This window comes from Lonchura striata, chromosome Z (assembly GCF_046129695.1).
Source record: "Lonchura striata isolate bLonStr1 chromosome Z, bLonStr1.mat, whole genome shotgun sequence".
NCBI lineage: Eukaryota > Metazoa > Chordata > Aves > Passeriformes > Estrildidae > Lonchura > Lonchura striata.
In genome coordinates, this window is record NC_134642.1 from 16242681 (window position 1) to 16260752 (window position 18072).

Genomic DNA, 18072 nt, shown 5'->3' on the forward strand with positions numbered 1-18072 from the left:
TACTGAAAATACAGGAGCATAGGTTGCAAATGCTTCAAATACAAGTAGCTTCTGAGTTGTTTTCTTTTTTTTTTTGTGCTGCCTCAGGTGAGATTTCCAGGTTATTTTGCACTGTAAAAAGATGATTGATTGTATTTATAGTAACTTTGTCAGGATAGAGACTACAGATTCCTACTCTCTTTTTTTGTATGCCAGCAACTGTTACAATGTAAATAGAGATTACTAGAGTTATTATGTGAAGCGTGCTTTTAAAAGAAGTGGTCAAAAAAATCTCCATATGTTCTAATATTCCAGATACTTTTTTGGTGACATTATAGAGGACTGTTTTAGCTTTCATTGCCTCTATGTCTCCATTTTGGTTTTGTTCTTGCACAGCTATCTTTTCCACAAAAATGTGGCTCTTGATGCTTTTCTAATACCTGGTGGGCAAAGTCCCATCTAGTAGATTTGTAGGTTTTTGCCATTGTGTAGAGGTCCAGGGTAGAAAAGCAGGCTCCTTGATAGCCTGTCCACCTATTAGATCTTTTCTGTCTGATTTCCTTCAACGTTAGAGAAAGTAGGACACTTGTGTTTTTACAAATTTTGTGGAAATATGCAGTGTGGAAAAAGAGAGTTTAACCATGCCCACACTCATGGCAAAAGGACAGGATGACTTCTCTGAGAATCCATGGAAGGATGCTCATAACTCTTGGTCCTGACAGAATCTTCAGTTGGCTATGGTAGAAACCTAGACTTTACTATGAGGTTCACTTCCTCACAGGTGTCTGATAGTTGAGTTTACAGTACACAGTTGTGTACAATTTTTAACAATATAAGTGTCAAGTAGAAATTGTACCTCATTGGTTTTAGGTCTGTTTTTTTTCATGGCTTATTGTTCGTAGTCCTCAAGTTGAAGTAGATAAATATGCACTAATTTATATTTTGGGAGGCATTTGAGGAAAAGTAGCTGAATAAGTCCAAAACCTCAGGAGAGGGATTGCCCTTTCCCCATTAATTTGAAAACTTAGAGAATATGTCTATATGTCATTAAATATTGTGGTAGGTAAAATAAAAATGTCTCTCTTTTAATTCTTTGTGATGTCTATAATTCAGACCATCAGGAAGAGTTTTGTGGAAAAATGACAGTATCATAGAAACATAATTTGGTTTGGTTTGGATGAGGACCTTTAAAAATCGTTCTCTGCAACCTTTTTGAAGTGAATAGGGACATGTTCAACTAGATCAGAGCCCAACTGTTGTTCAGAGCTGTTCAGTGCTCCATTGAAAGTGACCATGAATGTTTCCAGGCATGGGGCATCTGCCAGCTATTCTGAGAAATCTGGCCAGAGTTAAACCACCCTCATTAAAAAAATAAGTCTTCCTTATATCTAGTTTGAATTTATTGACTAAAATGATTCACCCTTGCCCTGTGATTACAGTCCTTTTAAAAAGTCTCTTTCCAGCTTTCTATTAAGGCTCTTTCAAGTATTGAAAGGCCACAATAAGGTCTCCCTGGGACGTACCTTTCTCATGGGGAGCAACCCCTACTATCTCAGCCTGTCCTCATAGGAGAGTTGATTCATCCCTCTAATCATCTTTGTGGCTTCCTCTGAATCCTCTCCAACAGTTCCAGGTCCTTCCTCTGCTGGGACCCCAGAGCTGATGCAGCACTGCACGTGGGGTCTCAGCAGAGCAGAGCAGAGGGGCAGAATCCCCTCCCTGGCCCTGCTGCCCACCCTGCTCTGGATACAGCCCAGGACATGTTTGGCTTTCTGGGCTATGACCGCACAATGATAGGTCATGTCAAGCTTCTTGTCCACCTGTATTCCCAAGCCCTTCTCAGCAGGGCTGATATCAACCCCTTTATTGCTCAGTATATATTGATACTGGGGTTTGTCTCATCCATTGTGCATAACCTTGTACTTAGACTTGTTAAACCCCATGAAATTCACGTTGTCACACTTCTTGATCTTGTCCAAGTCCATCTGAATTGCATAAAGTCAGCCTTTAGTCTGACAAATGTACTATTATATATTATGTAAATATGATAATATTATATTCTTTTTATATACTAGTCAAATTAGTCTGCTATTTTTTGTGGTGATCATAAGCTAAATTGCTTCATTAAAATGTCAACAGATACGGTACAGTGTATGTACAGCTGTCAGGAAAAATGATCTTAGCCCGTGTTTGGGGCTTCTCTGTGCATTGTGAAAGCCGGTAGTATGATGATAGACACAACCTTGTCTGCTTGGCATAGTTATAAAAATTCCTTGGCTTTTTACTGTATGATACTGTGATTTAAGACAATGATTTCACTAAGTAAAATCAATATAATCTGCATTAAATATATTATGATAAATACATGACAGATTATAAACTTACCTGTGACTAGAAGATGATCATCCAGTTGTGGATTTTTCTAGTCTTTAAGAAGTCTGTTTTGGTTCAGTGCTGTTCAAGGTATTTGTGATCTGGAAAAAAGCTTGAAGTCAATACAGATAAAAATTATATATAACACAGAGGTTTAGCAGTGAATAATATACAAATTGGTTACAAAGGCTTATCAAAATCTGAGAAGAATGTACTTATTTTTCTAGCATAGATTTTAGCACAGCCAAGAACAATGCATGTCTAGGAGCAAAATAGTTTGCTGTGTAGTAGTATAAACTGCATTATAATAAGCAGTCTATACTGCTGAGAAGAGTATGTTTGTTTTATTCTCGAGAATGTTAAACTCCAATTTTTAATTTATCTAACAAGAGAATTAAAATAATACTTGATCAGTCTGCACATTCTCAGACAGTAAAAGGGTTTGTAATAGATAGACAGAGCCTTTAAAGTCCAAAAAAACAAAAAACAAAAAAACCCAAAAAAAAACCAAAAACCAAAAACAACAGCAAAAAAAAAACAAACCAGTGTAATTTGGTACCTGCAAATTTACCTGCAAACTGTATGAATTCAAAATGTGTTCAAATACCTTTATCTTACTTAATGAAGATATTTAACTTTTGGAACACAGATTACCCAAGTATTTGTAGTAGGTTTTGTGTCATGCAAATGCTAAATCAGCACTGGATGTCTTTGTTATCTGTACCATAGACCAAAGGGAGAAGTTTGTTTAGAGGTCAAGTGTCACTGGTCTACTTTAGAAAAGTTAGGTAGACTATTGTAATGATCCCTTATTGACAGAAATCTTCCTGTTCACAGGCTCTCATATTCTGAGAAGGACTGGTAAACTACAGTGGGAAATAATGTCCTTAAATTTTTTGACAATGGCAAGGTGGATAGTCTTCATAAAATGCTTCAGTTCTTAGAAATCTGGGTGGAATAGTTGTGATGAATCCATAGGCTGTTGTTCTGCATGCGGTTTACAATGGGAAGTGATCACAAAATGGGATTTCATTATAAATGTCAGATGTTCCAATAGCAGTCTTTTTAGTTCTTTTTAGTAATTTTATAAAAGAGGGAAGTCTTGCAAAAGTTTGTATCTAAGTACAAAAGCAAGATTTTTTAAATAAAATATATGCTTAAAAATGTGGGTGATAAATTAGAAGTAAATTGGCAACTGCACATGCAATTGTAGGTATGGTTATGTAAATCAAGTATACAGTTGTGAATGAACAAGAGAAAGTTGATACAGAATTTTGGAAGTAATGATTCTTATGTTAAATAATTAACTATCCCTTTTTGAGGTGAAATGAATGATGAGCAAGTCAGAAACATTTGAAAGCTAAATCTGCAAGAACTGTGTCATTTTACTTAAGTGCCTGTTCACTGATTGTATAGTAATTACTGTTATGAGATTTTTGCACTTTTTTTAACCAACAGTAATTACTAAGTTAAGGTATGCAACATTATTATTTAGTTTCTTTAGTTTGTTTTTTCTACTGGAGCTTAGTGAGGTGCAAGTCATGCAGAAAGAATGTTTTACTAGCTCAGACAGATCATCACATTTTTATTGCATACTGCAATACCATGATTTTCAAAAGTCTGACATTAATATATGGGGGGAAATACTATGAGTTGGTATCTTTCTCCTCAGCAGTTGCTCCTTCCAGTCTTACTACTAAACTGGAGAAAGAGTAATATTCCTGGCTAGTTTTGGTGACAGATTCTCTTTTCTTGAACTTACATACAGTGATGCCCCTGTTCAGTCTTAATGCCTTTGTTTTGATGCTAACAGGTTAAATGAGTGGAAAATGTATTGCTTCATCTTCATATTTAGCTGTTTAAATAGTAAGCTTACTACAATTACTGATTTTGAATTTGGTTAGAAGCTGTCTTCCAGCACTTTGAGTACTATCTTCCAGTGAGTGAATTCTGCAATATTTATATGACAAGTATGAGATTTACTGTAAATTGTTAAGTTCTTCAACATTAATCTGTTAAACTATCTAACAGATTAAGATCATAGTTGGAACTGGCTTTTGAAGGGGATTAGAGAGATATTAGAAATACAAGCCAATTACTTACATAAAATAAAATACTTTTATTATAAAAATTCATAAAATATAAATGGACTGGAGTAAACAATATATTTGTTTTTCTGTGATTTGTAAGAATTAAATTAAGTTACTGTGATACAGCAGTAAAATGTGGGCCAATTTGAAATGTTTGGATGTCTTTTCTTGGTGTTTGTAAGTGGAAACATAAGGGCTTCAGAAAGGAAGGCATTTAGGATTCTGGGACTTGATCTATATTACTTTTTATTAGTCACACAGTATTTGTTGAACTTAAAGACACACAATTTTAGAATTCACTAATATATTGCTACTTTACAGGTAATGTTCATTGTCCCTACTGTTGTTAAATTAGTTGCACTTCCTTTTCTGAATTCATTCAGACTTTTAAAGATGAGGAAAGACCTACCACCTTATTCATCTGCCTGCCAGTATTAGACCTCTGACCAATATTATTTCTGCAGTCCTAGTTTTAAATTACTTGCACACATGACCTCTCTTTCTTCTTTGTTCAGTTTCACAAGAACTGGTGTTAACCCTGGCCACACTACTGAGAGGGAAATTTTATGTTTTCCTTGCCTTATGAAAGTTTGTGGCCTCGATCTGACATGGGCATACTTTCCACTGTGTTACAAGATACTGGGCTTTTGTACTGTGTTTTGTGGAGGTGTACTTTATTCTATTTCTTAGTTTTTTTAGACTATCTTCAATTGGTGATTGAAATGATAGTTCAGTGAGTTACACAGCTATATATTTCTTCAATCCTGTCTATATTTTCTGAATCAAAAAAAAAAATTTACAGTCACATTCTTAAGTACAAATATAACTTTGCTGTTGGCTTTTGCATAAAGATGTGACCTGTATGTTCCTCAGACACTTCCATTGTTTTAGACTTACTAAATTTTAGTGGCAGTTCAAATCCTCTGTTGAACATTCCAGTGTTTGGACTGCTAAAACTTTGATTTTTTCTTTATCTTTACTAGGTTTTTGAATTCATTTGTAAGTGCTCTTACATTTCATTATACATTAAAATGGAAAATAAACGGTTGAAATTTTTAGCACTCTGATTTTTCAGCTTTAAAACAGAAAAGAAAGATGTTATTGTTTCTGTTATCTGAAGTGAAACAAAAAGCAATTAAAGCAGAAACATTGTGTGCACACTGCCCTCCAATAGTACTTAGAGAAGTGTTAGAACTAGGATTTATTCCAATGTTAATACTGTAAAGAATATACATTGTTTATGACATGCTGTATTGTATATTTGCTGCACAAGTCCCAAAGTGGGACTAAATATGTTTCTGATTATGCGTACAGTTAGGAAAACTTGAGAAGGGTTTCTGATGCAGCCTCTTCTATAACACATTGAAGGATTTGGGGAAAGACTGGCAGGACTCTCCTCAAAGATGCACAGTAAAAGCACAGAAGTAATGTTTACTTACAAATTGTGTAAGTGAAATTCTGATGGGACTTATGGGAAAGGAAATTCAGCATCAGAGTGATTACGAGTCACCATCATTTGAGGTTTTCAGAACTCAGACAAAATCTGGAGAAGCCTGATAAAGCTTAGAAATTACCACAGTTTTAAATTATAGCCGGAGTTGTTTGGCCTCCCTTTCCTGGTATTCTCTGTGGTGTTCAAAACTGTAGGTTACTATTGTCCTTTTATGGTGGTTAAACTCAATTTTGGGGGATGTTCTCATGTGCGTGCTTATCTGTGTTAGAGCCCATGTGTAATAAGATAGGGAAAAAGCAAGTAGTATAAATATTTTGTTAGTTCAGACTTGCGGCTGTATCTTTTGTCACTGTCACCATGTGAAAGTTTTCACACACTAAATAAAAATTTTCATACAGCATCACAAAATTTGCATTGCGTAAATGCTACATTTTAGCATCTTTACAAGAGGTTTGGAAGGATTTTGTTATTTCCTGACTTTATGGAAATTTTGTTTTCATTCTTCCTCTTGTCAAGCATAGTTTTTCATTGTTAAAAATGCTAATGCAGAGGACTTGGAGGAAGAGTGAAAGTATAAGTAATAAATACATAATTGGAAAGATGAAAAAATGTCTGCTTTTGAAAACTCCTCCTTGCAAAACTTAGTCACAGACTTGGCAGCTTGAACTGTCAGGACTGAAAACAAATACTCAACACCTTAGACTGCTGTTCTAAACTTTGTAGTCCAGATGCATTTCAAGATCTTGAGTCTGAAATCTATCAGTCATTTGTAAAAGAATTTTTAGATTGGACAGTATAACTTGAGGAGGGACAGAAACCATTTTTTCAAAAATGGTTCAGAAAACAATGTTATTCCAGTTAGGTGCTATTTAAAGTAAAACTTGAGATGTAGAAATGTAATAATGGATAAACATTGCAATAAACCTTACTTTCTAGTATAAACTAATAATAGTTTCATTTTTTTGTTTCTTTTGTTGTGGTATGATGGGTGTTTTTTAAGCAGTGTGCTCAGCAAGAGGGATTTGTAGCTTCCCCTCTTCTCTTAAAATGATAAAGAGATAAAAGTAAGTTAGTGGAAGAAAATGAGTAAGTGGAGTAAACTTGAGTTATGTATCATACCTTTTATCACCAACAAGGGATGTACAGACAATTTTTATATTGAACTAGTATATAGCTCCAGTAGTTCTAGCTTTTTAATATGTCTTTCTTCCTTTTCTTTGAACTTCTCCCCTCATTTTTCTCTTGAACTGTGTAACTTATCTTATTCTTTCCAAAGTCATCTTCTTTTCCTCTCGTCATCCTCTTTAGTTTGAACCTGGTCTGTTTCTGTCTGTCTGATCTTTTCTTATCACAAATCTCCCTTTCCCCTCTGTACTTCTCTTTTTTTTTTTTTTTTTTTTTTTGCGAACTGAAATCCTTTCTGCTTTTTATTCTGTCTCATACATTTACAACCTTTATTTAAGTTGAGCACAAATTTCAGTTCTTTGGCACTCTAATCTCTTCACTTGTTGAAGTTCTAGTGACTTACAGCTCCTGTCATCCCAGAGTTGAGAATGAAAAGTGGAAACTGCTTTGAGATTTCGCCTATGTTGCCTTTACTGAAGGGTCAGTAAGAACAGTGAAGCTAAAGAGCAAGCAGAATTTCTTCTGTGGTCTGTACTACATATAGATGAAATAAATGTAGTTTCACTTTAAAGTGACAGGAAAATTGAGAGAAGAGTAGATTGGGTGTCACAGAATCATGAACTCTACCATGATCTTTGGAGTTACGATCTCTGGTTTATGAACATGGAATATGAAAATGAGCCAGAAGATTTTTAGATTTTTGTGAATTTTTTTTAGATTTTTCCAGTCTGTGAGAACACTATTTCTGTTCCACAGTACCAGAGTGAAGTGGGTAAATATTGTTACCTCTTTTTCACTCTTGGTGGATAAAATCCCCAAAAACTAGCTGTTGTGCTTTTTGGAGCTCAAGAAAATATGTAGTAGATGTAATTAATATTTAGAATTAAAACCACTGCATTTTCAAGTGCTGTAATAAGATACAAGCACTGTTCATTTCAGAACTGTGGTTGCTCTTGACATAGTCTTCAGCAGCTTCTTCAGACTGTGATTTTTGTTCTTGCACAAGTTGTTTGGCATCCAGATGGCAAAAGGTATTGAACATACTTTGGCTCAAATCTTTAATCTGTAGAAATGAAAGAGCAGTTGTATGGAAAGTGAATAACATTTATTTCTACTTCTGTATGTTGGTGAGTGTTGGCTAAGAGGGCTTGTAGAAGTGAATGGGATATTCCTTGATGTATGTGCCTCAAAATAAACTTAGAGTATTAAGCTATAAACTATGTGAACTTCACTGCATATATTCTGCAAAGAAACGTTTTTCCATAATTCTAGTAAATAACTCTATATCCCCAGGCTTCTGTATTGTCTTTCGTGTTTTAGTTTGTCTTACTCCAAATATGCAGGTAATGTTATGCTTAAGAATTATTGGACTAAATAACTGTAGTTCTTCTCAAAGAAGAGCTCCTGAGACTGTCTTAATATCCCAGGGAACTTTGGATTTCACTTTTGTCTTCGCAGAAAATGCTGACCTTAGAGAGACACTGTTATGCTTTATGTACTGTTAAAAAATTGGACGAAATTCAGGTTTATCTATCAGAGTGGTAACTTTATGATTCTTCTACCTGTTCTAGGTTATATGTCTCCACACCCATCTCCACTAGGAGCACCAGAGCATGTGTCCAGTCCAATGTCTGGAGGAGGTCCAACACCACCTCAGATGACTCCCAGTCAGCCAGGACCCATTATAGCAGGAGACCCACAAGTTATGAATCAGCCTAACAGAGGGCCTTCCCCTTTCAGCCCTGCACAGCTGCATCAGCTGCGGGCTCAGATTCTAGCATACAAAATGCTGGCTAGGGGTCAGCCCTTACCAGAGAACCTCCAGCTTGCTGTCCAGGGCAAGAGAACACTGCCTGGCATTCAACAGCAGCAGCCTCCGAGTGCTTTCAACAGGCAGTCTGGTAAGTGAATCTTTGGTGGGAATCATTGCTCAGATAATAATTCTTGAAGTCCTGCCTGTGATAGATTAAGAAATAAGTGCTGTGCAGGGCTGTAATTTGGGATTGTATTAAGCCTGAGCAAGTGCATAAAACACATCTGTTATTAATAGAATATTGCCAAAATAGAATACTAATAACCAAAATAGAAGTTACTTCACTGTGCAGTACTGTGTCTGTCCTGATATGCTTGACAGTTTTTGAATGTTAATTGTACTTTGCTGATAGCAATCCCCCTTGTATTTCTTACGGTGAATTTCCAGTCTCCTGTTGCTATGCGGGAAAGTAGATGAATAATCTGGATCAAGTTGACTGATTATTTAGGTTGTTGAAAATAAACCATGTATAGTCTGCTATTAAGTGCAAAACATAAGAAAAAAGAAGTGTGCTTACTTTTTTCTCACAATGGTGATAGATGTTGCAGTGAGGTAAGTAAGCACATTTTGGTCCTAAGAAAAGTCTTAGATTAAACACCCTAAACGTGTTAGTTTCTGAACCCTTTCAGTACTGAGTTTGCGTTAGAATCAAGGGTTCAGGTGATACTGTTTCTTAGGTTTTACTAATGGCACTCTTCATTTTGGTGGATATGGCTTTGCTACCAATTAAGTTTGTTTTTTTCATGAAACATGATTTTAAGTATATGTATTACCTTCATTAGTTATATGTATTATAAAAAACACTTAAATTCTTACTTAATGAAGAAAAGTACTACTTGCCTGAATAGACTAGCATGCTAGAAAACAATGATTTTTGAATCTTGGAAATGGCTTGTGTTTTAGCAAATTTTTTTTCCTCTGTCAAATTGCAGGTATTGGATTACATGCAATGAGTGGTACTGCTGCTGGACCAGGGGCTGCACCAGGGATGCCTGGACATACAACTGCTATTACCCCTAAAACATGGACTGAAGGTATGGTGAGAAAAAGATGTGGGGGAAAAGTAAAAAGGAAAGGTAAAAAGCTGTGCAGGAAAAATAGTGTAATCTCTACTGTGTCTAGGAGTTTAATCAAGGAGAGTCTATAACCTTTTATTCATTTGGAAAAGACCCACGTGAAATTAACTGCCATTTTTAGACAGACTGAACATGAAGCACCTTTTTCCAGTCAGAATGAAATGTGTATGTTTTCTGAGGAACATGCATAAAACTTAATAAGTTATATTCTGAGTATGCTTAATTGCAGCAAGCTTGTCTTTCACCTTTGCTACTTTAAACAAAAGTTTTCAAATCATGGTAGGATTACACTGTTTCTTTCTCTGTGTTTTGTACTTTTGGAATTGAATTGCTTTGAAGGATCAGTGTAGTCTTTGAGATCAAATGAATACTGTAATTTTTTTTCCCCCATGTCTTCAAATATATTTGTCATTCATTGCACAGTCATTCAACTTCCCGGATTCCCTGAGAACTGAGGCTGCAGAGAGGCTTTTGATGGCCTGTTTTTTTTCTTCTTATAAGCTGAAATGCAGTGTAGTTACATACAGAATCTACAGCTTGTCCTCAAGTTCCTTTCCTGGAGTTTGAAGCATATGTGTGAATTACAAAGGGTTATCTCTATATATTTCAGGATGTTGGTTTGAATTAAGGTTGATTACAAGATTGCAGGTGTACTTTGAATTTGTTTTCCCTAGCTTAAGCGACTATGACTCTTGAGACAATTAAGCATCATCTTTATTTTAGCAATGTCTTTTAATAGTGAATTCATGAACATCTGAATGCATGGGTAACTTGTCATAAAGAAATTACAAAATCTATGACCTTTAGTGACTGTAAATGACAGGTACTATTTTCATGTTAACTGAGGTGTTGGTTTTCATGGTGATTAGAATAATTGAGTTCCTGATATTTGAAATAAATAAAATTATTAGGAGATCATAGTGACACAAAAGCTACTTATATCTGGCAGGTATGTCTAAATACAGTTGTAAATGTATTTATTAGATGCTTTCTTCTAACGTCAAGGATAGTGAACAAGAGGCAGAGTGAGGTCTGCATTTGGACGAAGTTCTACAGCTGTTTCATTTCTGGTAACACTAGAATTAAAAGTCCACAGGAATAGCAAAAGAAACGGCATTCATCATAAAATTTCATGTGTTTTGGTTTTCTTTTGGCCATTTCTTGCAATATATAGTATACTTGCATTTTAGTATGTCTGTTTCAAAAAACAGTCTAGTCTCAGTGTGCCTTTTCTGGTGATTTTAAATGTATACCTTACCTTCGTATCTTGTCTTCAGAAAGCCGTCTTGCTTTTCTTCCTGCTTTCTGTATTTCATGTTATGAATCAGTACTGTTCACGTTTCAGGCCAAGGCCCAGATATGAATGTCTCCAATGCACAGCAAAAGCTTCCAGCGCCAGCTCCTAGTGGCAGGCCTTCTCCTGCTCCCGCTGCCGCCCAGCCTGCTGCCACCATGCCTGGGCCCTCTGTACCACAGCCCCCACCTGGACAGCCTTCACCCATTGTCCAGCTGCAGCAGAAGCAGAACCGCATCAGCCCTGTCCAGAAGCCACAAGGACTGGATCCTGTTGAAATCCTCCAAGAACGTGAATATAGGTAAGAGTAACAAGATTAAAATGATTCTTGTTTTTCACATCCTTAACTGGAACTCCTCGCAATCAGCTATTGTAGTGGTGATAGTGTAAACAAAGTTTCAAGGGAAAGGCTGTATTACCAAGAAGTACACAAATATCAAACCAAACAATTATTTAATTCTACCCCAAGTGGTGAACTAATGAAGCATATTGGCAGTATCACTGGAAGCCATTGAAGTTTAAAGAGAAAACAATTTTGTATCCTAGGTTTTCAGTATTACAAACAAAGGGAAGTTGGAAGAGAGCAGAGACAGCCAAAAGGCTGAAGAGTTAGTAACCACAGCAAAACCACATTTTTATGAATATGATGGTTTTGTCTGGACAAGCAAAGAGTGAAGAGAATAAGAAAGTCATGGGCAAGATAAGAAAAAAGTATACCAATTTCAAAAATTGCCTCTTGAATGTTCTGTTTAGATTATGAAGTACATTTGTTACAAAGTAAAGGGTAGAACATTTCTTTTGGAGTTAGAAAGAGACTTCTTCCCTTATTACAGCATCAAGGCTATTTAACAACTGACCTTGAGAGTCTGCCAGGCAGAAGGATTTTGACCTGCGCCTAAAATACATTTCCTATTATCAGTCAGAGGAAGGTAATTGCACTCAGAGTATTACCTGTTTTAGTTTAATGATGTATCTTGCATTGTTACTTTGAGTTTGTAGAGGAAGGTAGCCAAGAGGGATGTTGATCGCACAGAAGACTGGTTTAACAAGTTTTGATTTATGGAGGTAAAACATCATGAAGTGCTTTTGGGTCTGATACCGTGCCCAGAATTCAGGCCTTGATTACAGAAAAGCTGTTACTTTTGTGTCAGGTATTGCTTAACTAATTCTATCAGTGCATTCTTGTCATCATTCTGCTAGTCTTATGCATAAATCCTAGGACTGAATGGCTGTATCTCTTTTCAGCATGAGCAATCACTATTTTCCAGCATCTTTCTCAGAAGCTTGTAGAACACACCATTTTATGGTTTCACAGTTACTCTGACAGAAGAATTGTAGCACTAACTTCAACCAAGAATTACATGGCCAGTATGGTGCAACGTTTTCTGCATCAATTAACCTCAAATTGTTACTCTTCGTGTGTTTTCAGCCCTGCTGTATTGCACTGTGTGTGCCAAGCTTTATGTCTTAGTGTTCATAAACACTAGGAAAGTGAGGAGCGACAAAAAAATAAAGCTAATGCTTTTACTTACCAGAGAACCAGTTACAGAACCAGCATGTTAGGTTCTAAAGACACTGATGTTCTTGGCAGAGTGAGATGAAAGTTTGATAAGGATTCTCCAGAAGAAAGCTTTTATATTTTATGGGTTTTTTATCTTAGAACATAGATGTAAGATCCAAACCCTTTTAATGTTGAACATTACTGGTGTTTAATTTTCTTTTGAGTTCCAGAATATGTAGAACTCCTGGAAATCTTTTCATTAGTTAAAACTGTGTAAATAACATCACACAGAAGTTTTGAAAAAAGCAGTATGACAGCTTCTGTGGTTTAATGGTGCTGGATTTAGCTTTAATATAGGCAAGTTTAATTCAGAAATGTGTCTTCACAATTTCTTAATAAAAACGGAGCAGAAAAAAAGCCAAGATAAACATCCTTATCCTGAAAACACTGAGATTAGTGAAAACTTTATGAAATAGTTGGCTCTTGAGATCTCACACTAAACCCTTTTAATAAAGGAGCATTATGCCTTGAAAACCATTTGAATTCCAGATGGATCTCTGCACCCCTGTGGTCCCCGGTGGGATGCAGGGGCACAGCTGCCTCACCGTGGCCTGTGCCATCGGCTGCGGGGGATTCTCAGCTCCACTCCCTGTGGCCCCTCCTTCTCCACTGATCTTTCTGTCTGCAGAGTTGTTCTTCTCAAGGTTCTCACACTGCTCTTCTGTAGCCATAATTACATCTGCCCAGTAACTTTTTCCCCCCTTCTCAAATCTGCTATCATTAAGGCATTACCACCATTTTTGATTGGCTCAGCCTTGACCAGTGGAGGGGTCTGTCCTGGATCTGGCTGGCATTGGCTCTGCTGGACATAGGGGAAACTTCTGAGAGCTTCTGACAGCAGCTAGTGCTGTAGCCCTCCTGCTAGTAATACCTAGCCATGCAAATCCAGTATACATTTTTATAAAATTGTCCCTATTGCTTTCTTCAAAATAAAGTGCTTCTTTTTAATCTCACTGAATAGCTGTCTTAAAGGTAATAATGCTTATAATTTAAAGTTGTTTTATTATGTTGAAAGGCTTTTTTCCACCCTCATTCTCATTGCACATTAAAAAATAATAGACTTGGTAATGTCCTGTAGATTTTACGTGGTTTCTTTCCACTATCTGCAAAATATTTTCTTAGGTATCTTTACTGCATGGCATTCATGCCAGACAGGTTTGATTGTACAACTATAACCTCTGCTGTTTACCTGAGTTAATGAGAAATGAGTGTGCATCACTTATTTTGCGAAGAGATCTCAGCATACATTCAGTGGCCGCTTTCTACATGAAGGTAGATTGCTGAACTGCAAAGATTAATTTATTACATCCTTTAAATGGTGAGATGATATACTTCAAGTGATTGTAAAAACATTAAATAAAACTGCTTTCTTTGAATTCTCTTTACCTAACAGCTGTTAACATTGTTCCATGAAAATACCAGCAGTACAACAAACCGTGGTCACTTTCTTTAAAGACTAGAAGGTGTCTCAAGTAGTTCTTCTAATTCACTTGAGTTGGAATTCTTCAAAAAATCCTACTGACTACTGAAAAAAACATTATCATTACTCTGTTAGTACCATAGACAATACATAGAAAGAGTATATCTAGGAAAATGTGAAATTCAACTTCAAACTTTTTTTTTGTTCATACGTAACCCATCTGGTTGTTATTTTCTTTATTCTTCCATACAGGTACTGTGGATTTTCTTTTACTATTTCAACTTCTATTTTTCTGGACTTTTTTTTTTAAATAGAGAACTGGTCTGAGTAACAATAAGAGTTTTCTACAGCAGTATCACTACTGACTCAGAAATACTGCTGATTTTGTTCCTATTCCTTCCCTCTGACTGGGTTGAAGGAAGGGCAATCACCCACCAAAGTCTTGAGCTGTCACTGTTTGTAGCTTACTGCATTTCAACATATGAAGGAAAATAATTGAAGGAAAAGTTATCCTGGATATACTAATCTGCTGTATAATTTAATGATAAAATTTCATATACATTAATTTCTGATCTGATTTTTTATAAGCTCAAGTTAAAAAAGAATTGTTAACAGTGAAATGGCTATTGTATGGGAGTGGACTGCATAATGTGATGTTGGTAAATAATAAGCACATTCTGTCAGCTTTGATTATGTTTAGACATGTCTCAAGAAACATGTATATTTGGATTTTTGTTTCAAATTTGATGATAGAAATGCAGAGACCAGCCCACCTTTAGCAGTTACTTGAACTTGTGTAAACTTTTATGACAGCAAGCACTTTTATGTGTTTTATACCTGAAGTAAAAGAAGGAAAACAATTCTGACAGAACTAAGAAGTCAGCATTTTGCTTCATGTTTGTTTGGAAGTGACTCTTACAATTAGTTATCTAAAACCATAAGGTATGTCAGGGAGAACCTAGATTAACTCCGCATGTATAGTAAAAGAAGGAACATTTGATGGTAGAAAGAATGTAAAAAAAATTGAAAATATGTTCAATACTCAGTTGCTTTAATAAGTTCACAGCTCAAAAGAAACGTTTGGAAAGGCTGTGACTGCTCCCTTAAGGTTTCATTAAAGTCAAGAAATCTGGGGTTTAGCTAAAAATGTTTTGTTGATAGTTTCAGGAGACACACTGCAGCTATTTGGGAAGAGAAGAAGAATTAAAAATAATAATTGTGATGCAGGATTGCATCCATGTGTGGGTAAACGACAGGGTGGATCATATGATTTAGAGCAGCTTGACTGCTTTTTTTGTAGGAATGCATACTAGCTACTACATCTTCAAGAAACCACTAAATTCTGAAGATTTTACATCCTTAGGTCAGCTAAAATATCTTCTTACTAAATGGAGTGCCCAGTTGTGCAAAATGCGAGCTTTTTTTAGTGTGGTATATGAACTGGAAATAGCAAAATAAGGCAGTGTCATTTTTTGAACAAAGACTTTTTCTGCAGGAGTAATGAATTTTTCTGGACTGAGACAAATATTTTCAGCTTTTAATGGAACTTTTCTAGTAAAGAAATAACTCTTCTTGATTTGCTTTTCAACCAGTACAACCAAAATTACTTACCTAATTCTGCTTCAATTTTTTACTCTCTTAAAGACACCAATATAGTCTTCTGCCGTAATGCAGCATTACATCCTGTTTGTTGTTCCAGAAACTTTAGAATTATTCTGGTAATTGAAAAATCTGGAAAAATCAAGTTCTGTCTATTACTATTAACTCTCTCTCTTGAATTTGCAAATGAATAGAAAATGAGCTTCTAAAGGAAGAGTGAAGTAGAATTCGATTTGCAGGAATACTTTATAAACAAACTTACTTTGTCAATAAAATAACGAAGTAGAATTTCAGATAGTAAGGCAAGTATGGTCTATGTCATCATTGACTACACTGCTTAAAAACAATACCCATCAAAGAAGCTTGAAAGCAGAATCCTGAATAGTATGTGTAAAATAGAATTCTCAAGTTTATTTTCACATATCTAGTTCTAGTTGAAAAGAAAAGCCAAGGGATATTTTGAGCACTTGACAATTTATTCTCAAAGTGCAAAAAGTGTCATCTCTGCAAAAGCCTGTTAGTTCAGAAAAAAACAGAAAAAGACAAGTAAATGCCTGAGTTAAACTGACTATTTTTACTGTATAACTTTAGTAATGCCTTACAGATTTCTTGTGGTGTCTTAACCAGTTTTCTTGTTTTGTAGACTTCAGGCTCGAATTGCTCACAGAATCCAGGAACTGGAGAACTTACCTGGTTCTCTGCCCCCTGATCTGCGGACCAAAGCTACAGTGGAATTGAAGGCACTTAGGTTACTGAATTTCCAACGCCAGGTAATGCCATTTGAGGAAAATTTTCATAGCAGTCACAGGTAAACATGTTCATGCAGCAAAGAGTAAACTGGAAAGAGATTTTGCTTTAGTGCAAAGTGTGAGCAGATCCTTCATGAGAGCTGACATAAACAACAAGCAAGTAATGTGAATGTCAGATTTTATTTTGTTTTGGTAATAAAAATGTGCAGGTGTTACTTTTGCTCCTTGCTTTATCTTCCACTGTAGAATGTGACCATAGAACTGTGTCTTTTGAAATGAACATGACATTGGTACAATGTAAGTTCTGGCGAGACTGCAAGTTGATTTTCAGCACAGACCTTCTCAACAAATACCTCGTTCTGGAATACTTAGTGTTTCTAGAAGTCCCCTTGTTTTTATAAAAGTTGATGTTTTGTGTGGTATTTCCACTATGCCACAGACTTTAAAAATTAAACGTAACAGGATCATACATAAAATATAAGTCAAATGTTGAGTGCCTGTATCAGCAAATTAGTTTCAGTAAAGGAATTACACTGCCAGACTGTTATGGGCTTCTTGCCATTGGCTTTTACAGCTAGTTTGGAGGAACAAAGATGAGATTTGGCAGGTCAAGCAAAATACTTCCTGACAAAAGCCTTGGCAGGAGTTGTGCCATGGTGTCCAAGTCTTCCTTCCTTTGTACCCTTGGCATTCTTTTGTAATGAAGATTTGTCAGAGGTCAGATGAAAAACACAGGCTCTCCCTGCTCTACTGCTGGGACTGTGGCAATGCTGTTCCAAGCTCTTAATGTTTACCTCTCCCACCTGTCTTCTGTACAGCTGGCAGTGAAACAAATTGTCAGTTATGTTCAGGTCCAGCACTAGAAAATGTCTTATGCATGTGGTTTATTTGCATTTTATTTTGATAGTGTAACATCTTTGCTGGCCCCTTTTATTGCAGCAGGATGGTTGTTACCAGCACCTTGTAAAGAGGGAAGAAATTAATAATGATAAAATAATGATATCATAATAATGATAAACAGCAATTAATGCATTTGACCATTCTGAAGGTTAAAGTTTTGCTTGGGGTAACAGATGTAACTGTTGCAACTTAGCAATGCTGTATTCTTTTCAGAACTATAATGAAAAGGGAAGAGGAGACTGGGATATATTTTGAAATGTTTACTTTTCTACTCTGCAAGAGCAGTGTTTAAAGTTGTTTTATTAAGAGCTATTATATTTTTTTGAGTGTTTGTCTTTTCCCCCTTCCCTCCACTGGTAGTTAAGACAAGAGGTAGTAGCCTGCATGCGTCGTGACACAACACTGGAGACAGCACTGAACTCCAAAGCCTACAAACGAAGCAAGCGCCAGACTTTGAGAGAGGCTCGTATGACAGAAAAGCTTGAAAAACAGCAGAAGATAGAGCAGGAGAGGAAGCGTAGGCAGAAGCACCAGGTATTTTAACTTATCTTGTTTGTGCCATTACAGAAATGCACCTTGCTTTGCTGTACAGATGTTCTCTTTTACATATTTTATTTACCTTTGGAGTTTTTCTGATTAA

At 36.1% G+C, this 18072-nt stretch overlaps 1 protein-coding gene across 4 annotated transcripts in view; it reads left to right on the forward strand.

Moving 5' to 3' along the window:
• The window catches only part of SMARCA2 (SWI/SNF related BAF chromatin remodeling complex subunit ATPase 2), a 115153-nt gene that overhangs the window by 22396 nt on the left and 74685 nt on the right, over positions 1-18072 (forward strand). For all 4 annotated transcript variants that reach the window (XM_077790128.1, XM_077790127.1, XM_077790129.1 and 1 more), the window contains 5 exons: positions 8592-8921; positions 9766-9867; positions 11255-11504; positions 16427-16553; positions 17793-17966. In XM_077790128.1, coding sequence (XP_077646254.1) covers positions 8592-8921; positions 9766-9867; positions 11255-11504; positions 16427-16553; positions 17793-17966 — 983 coding nt within the window. The remainder of the gene's footprint in view (positions 1-8591; positions 8922-9765; positions 9868-11254; positions 11505-16426; positions 16554-17792; positions 17967-18072) is intronic.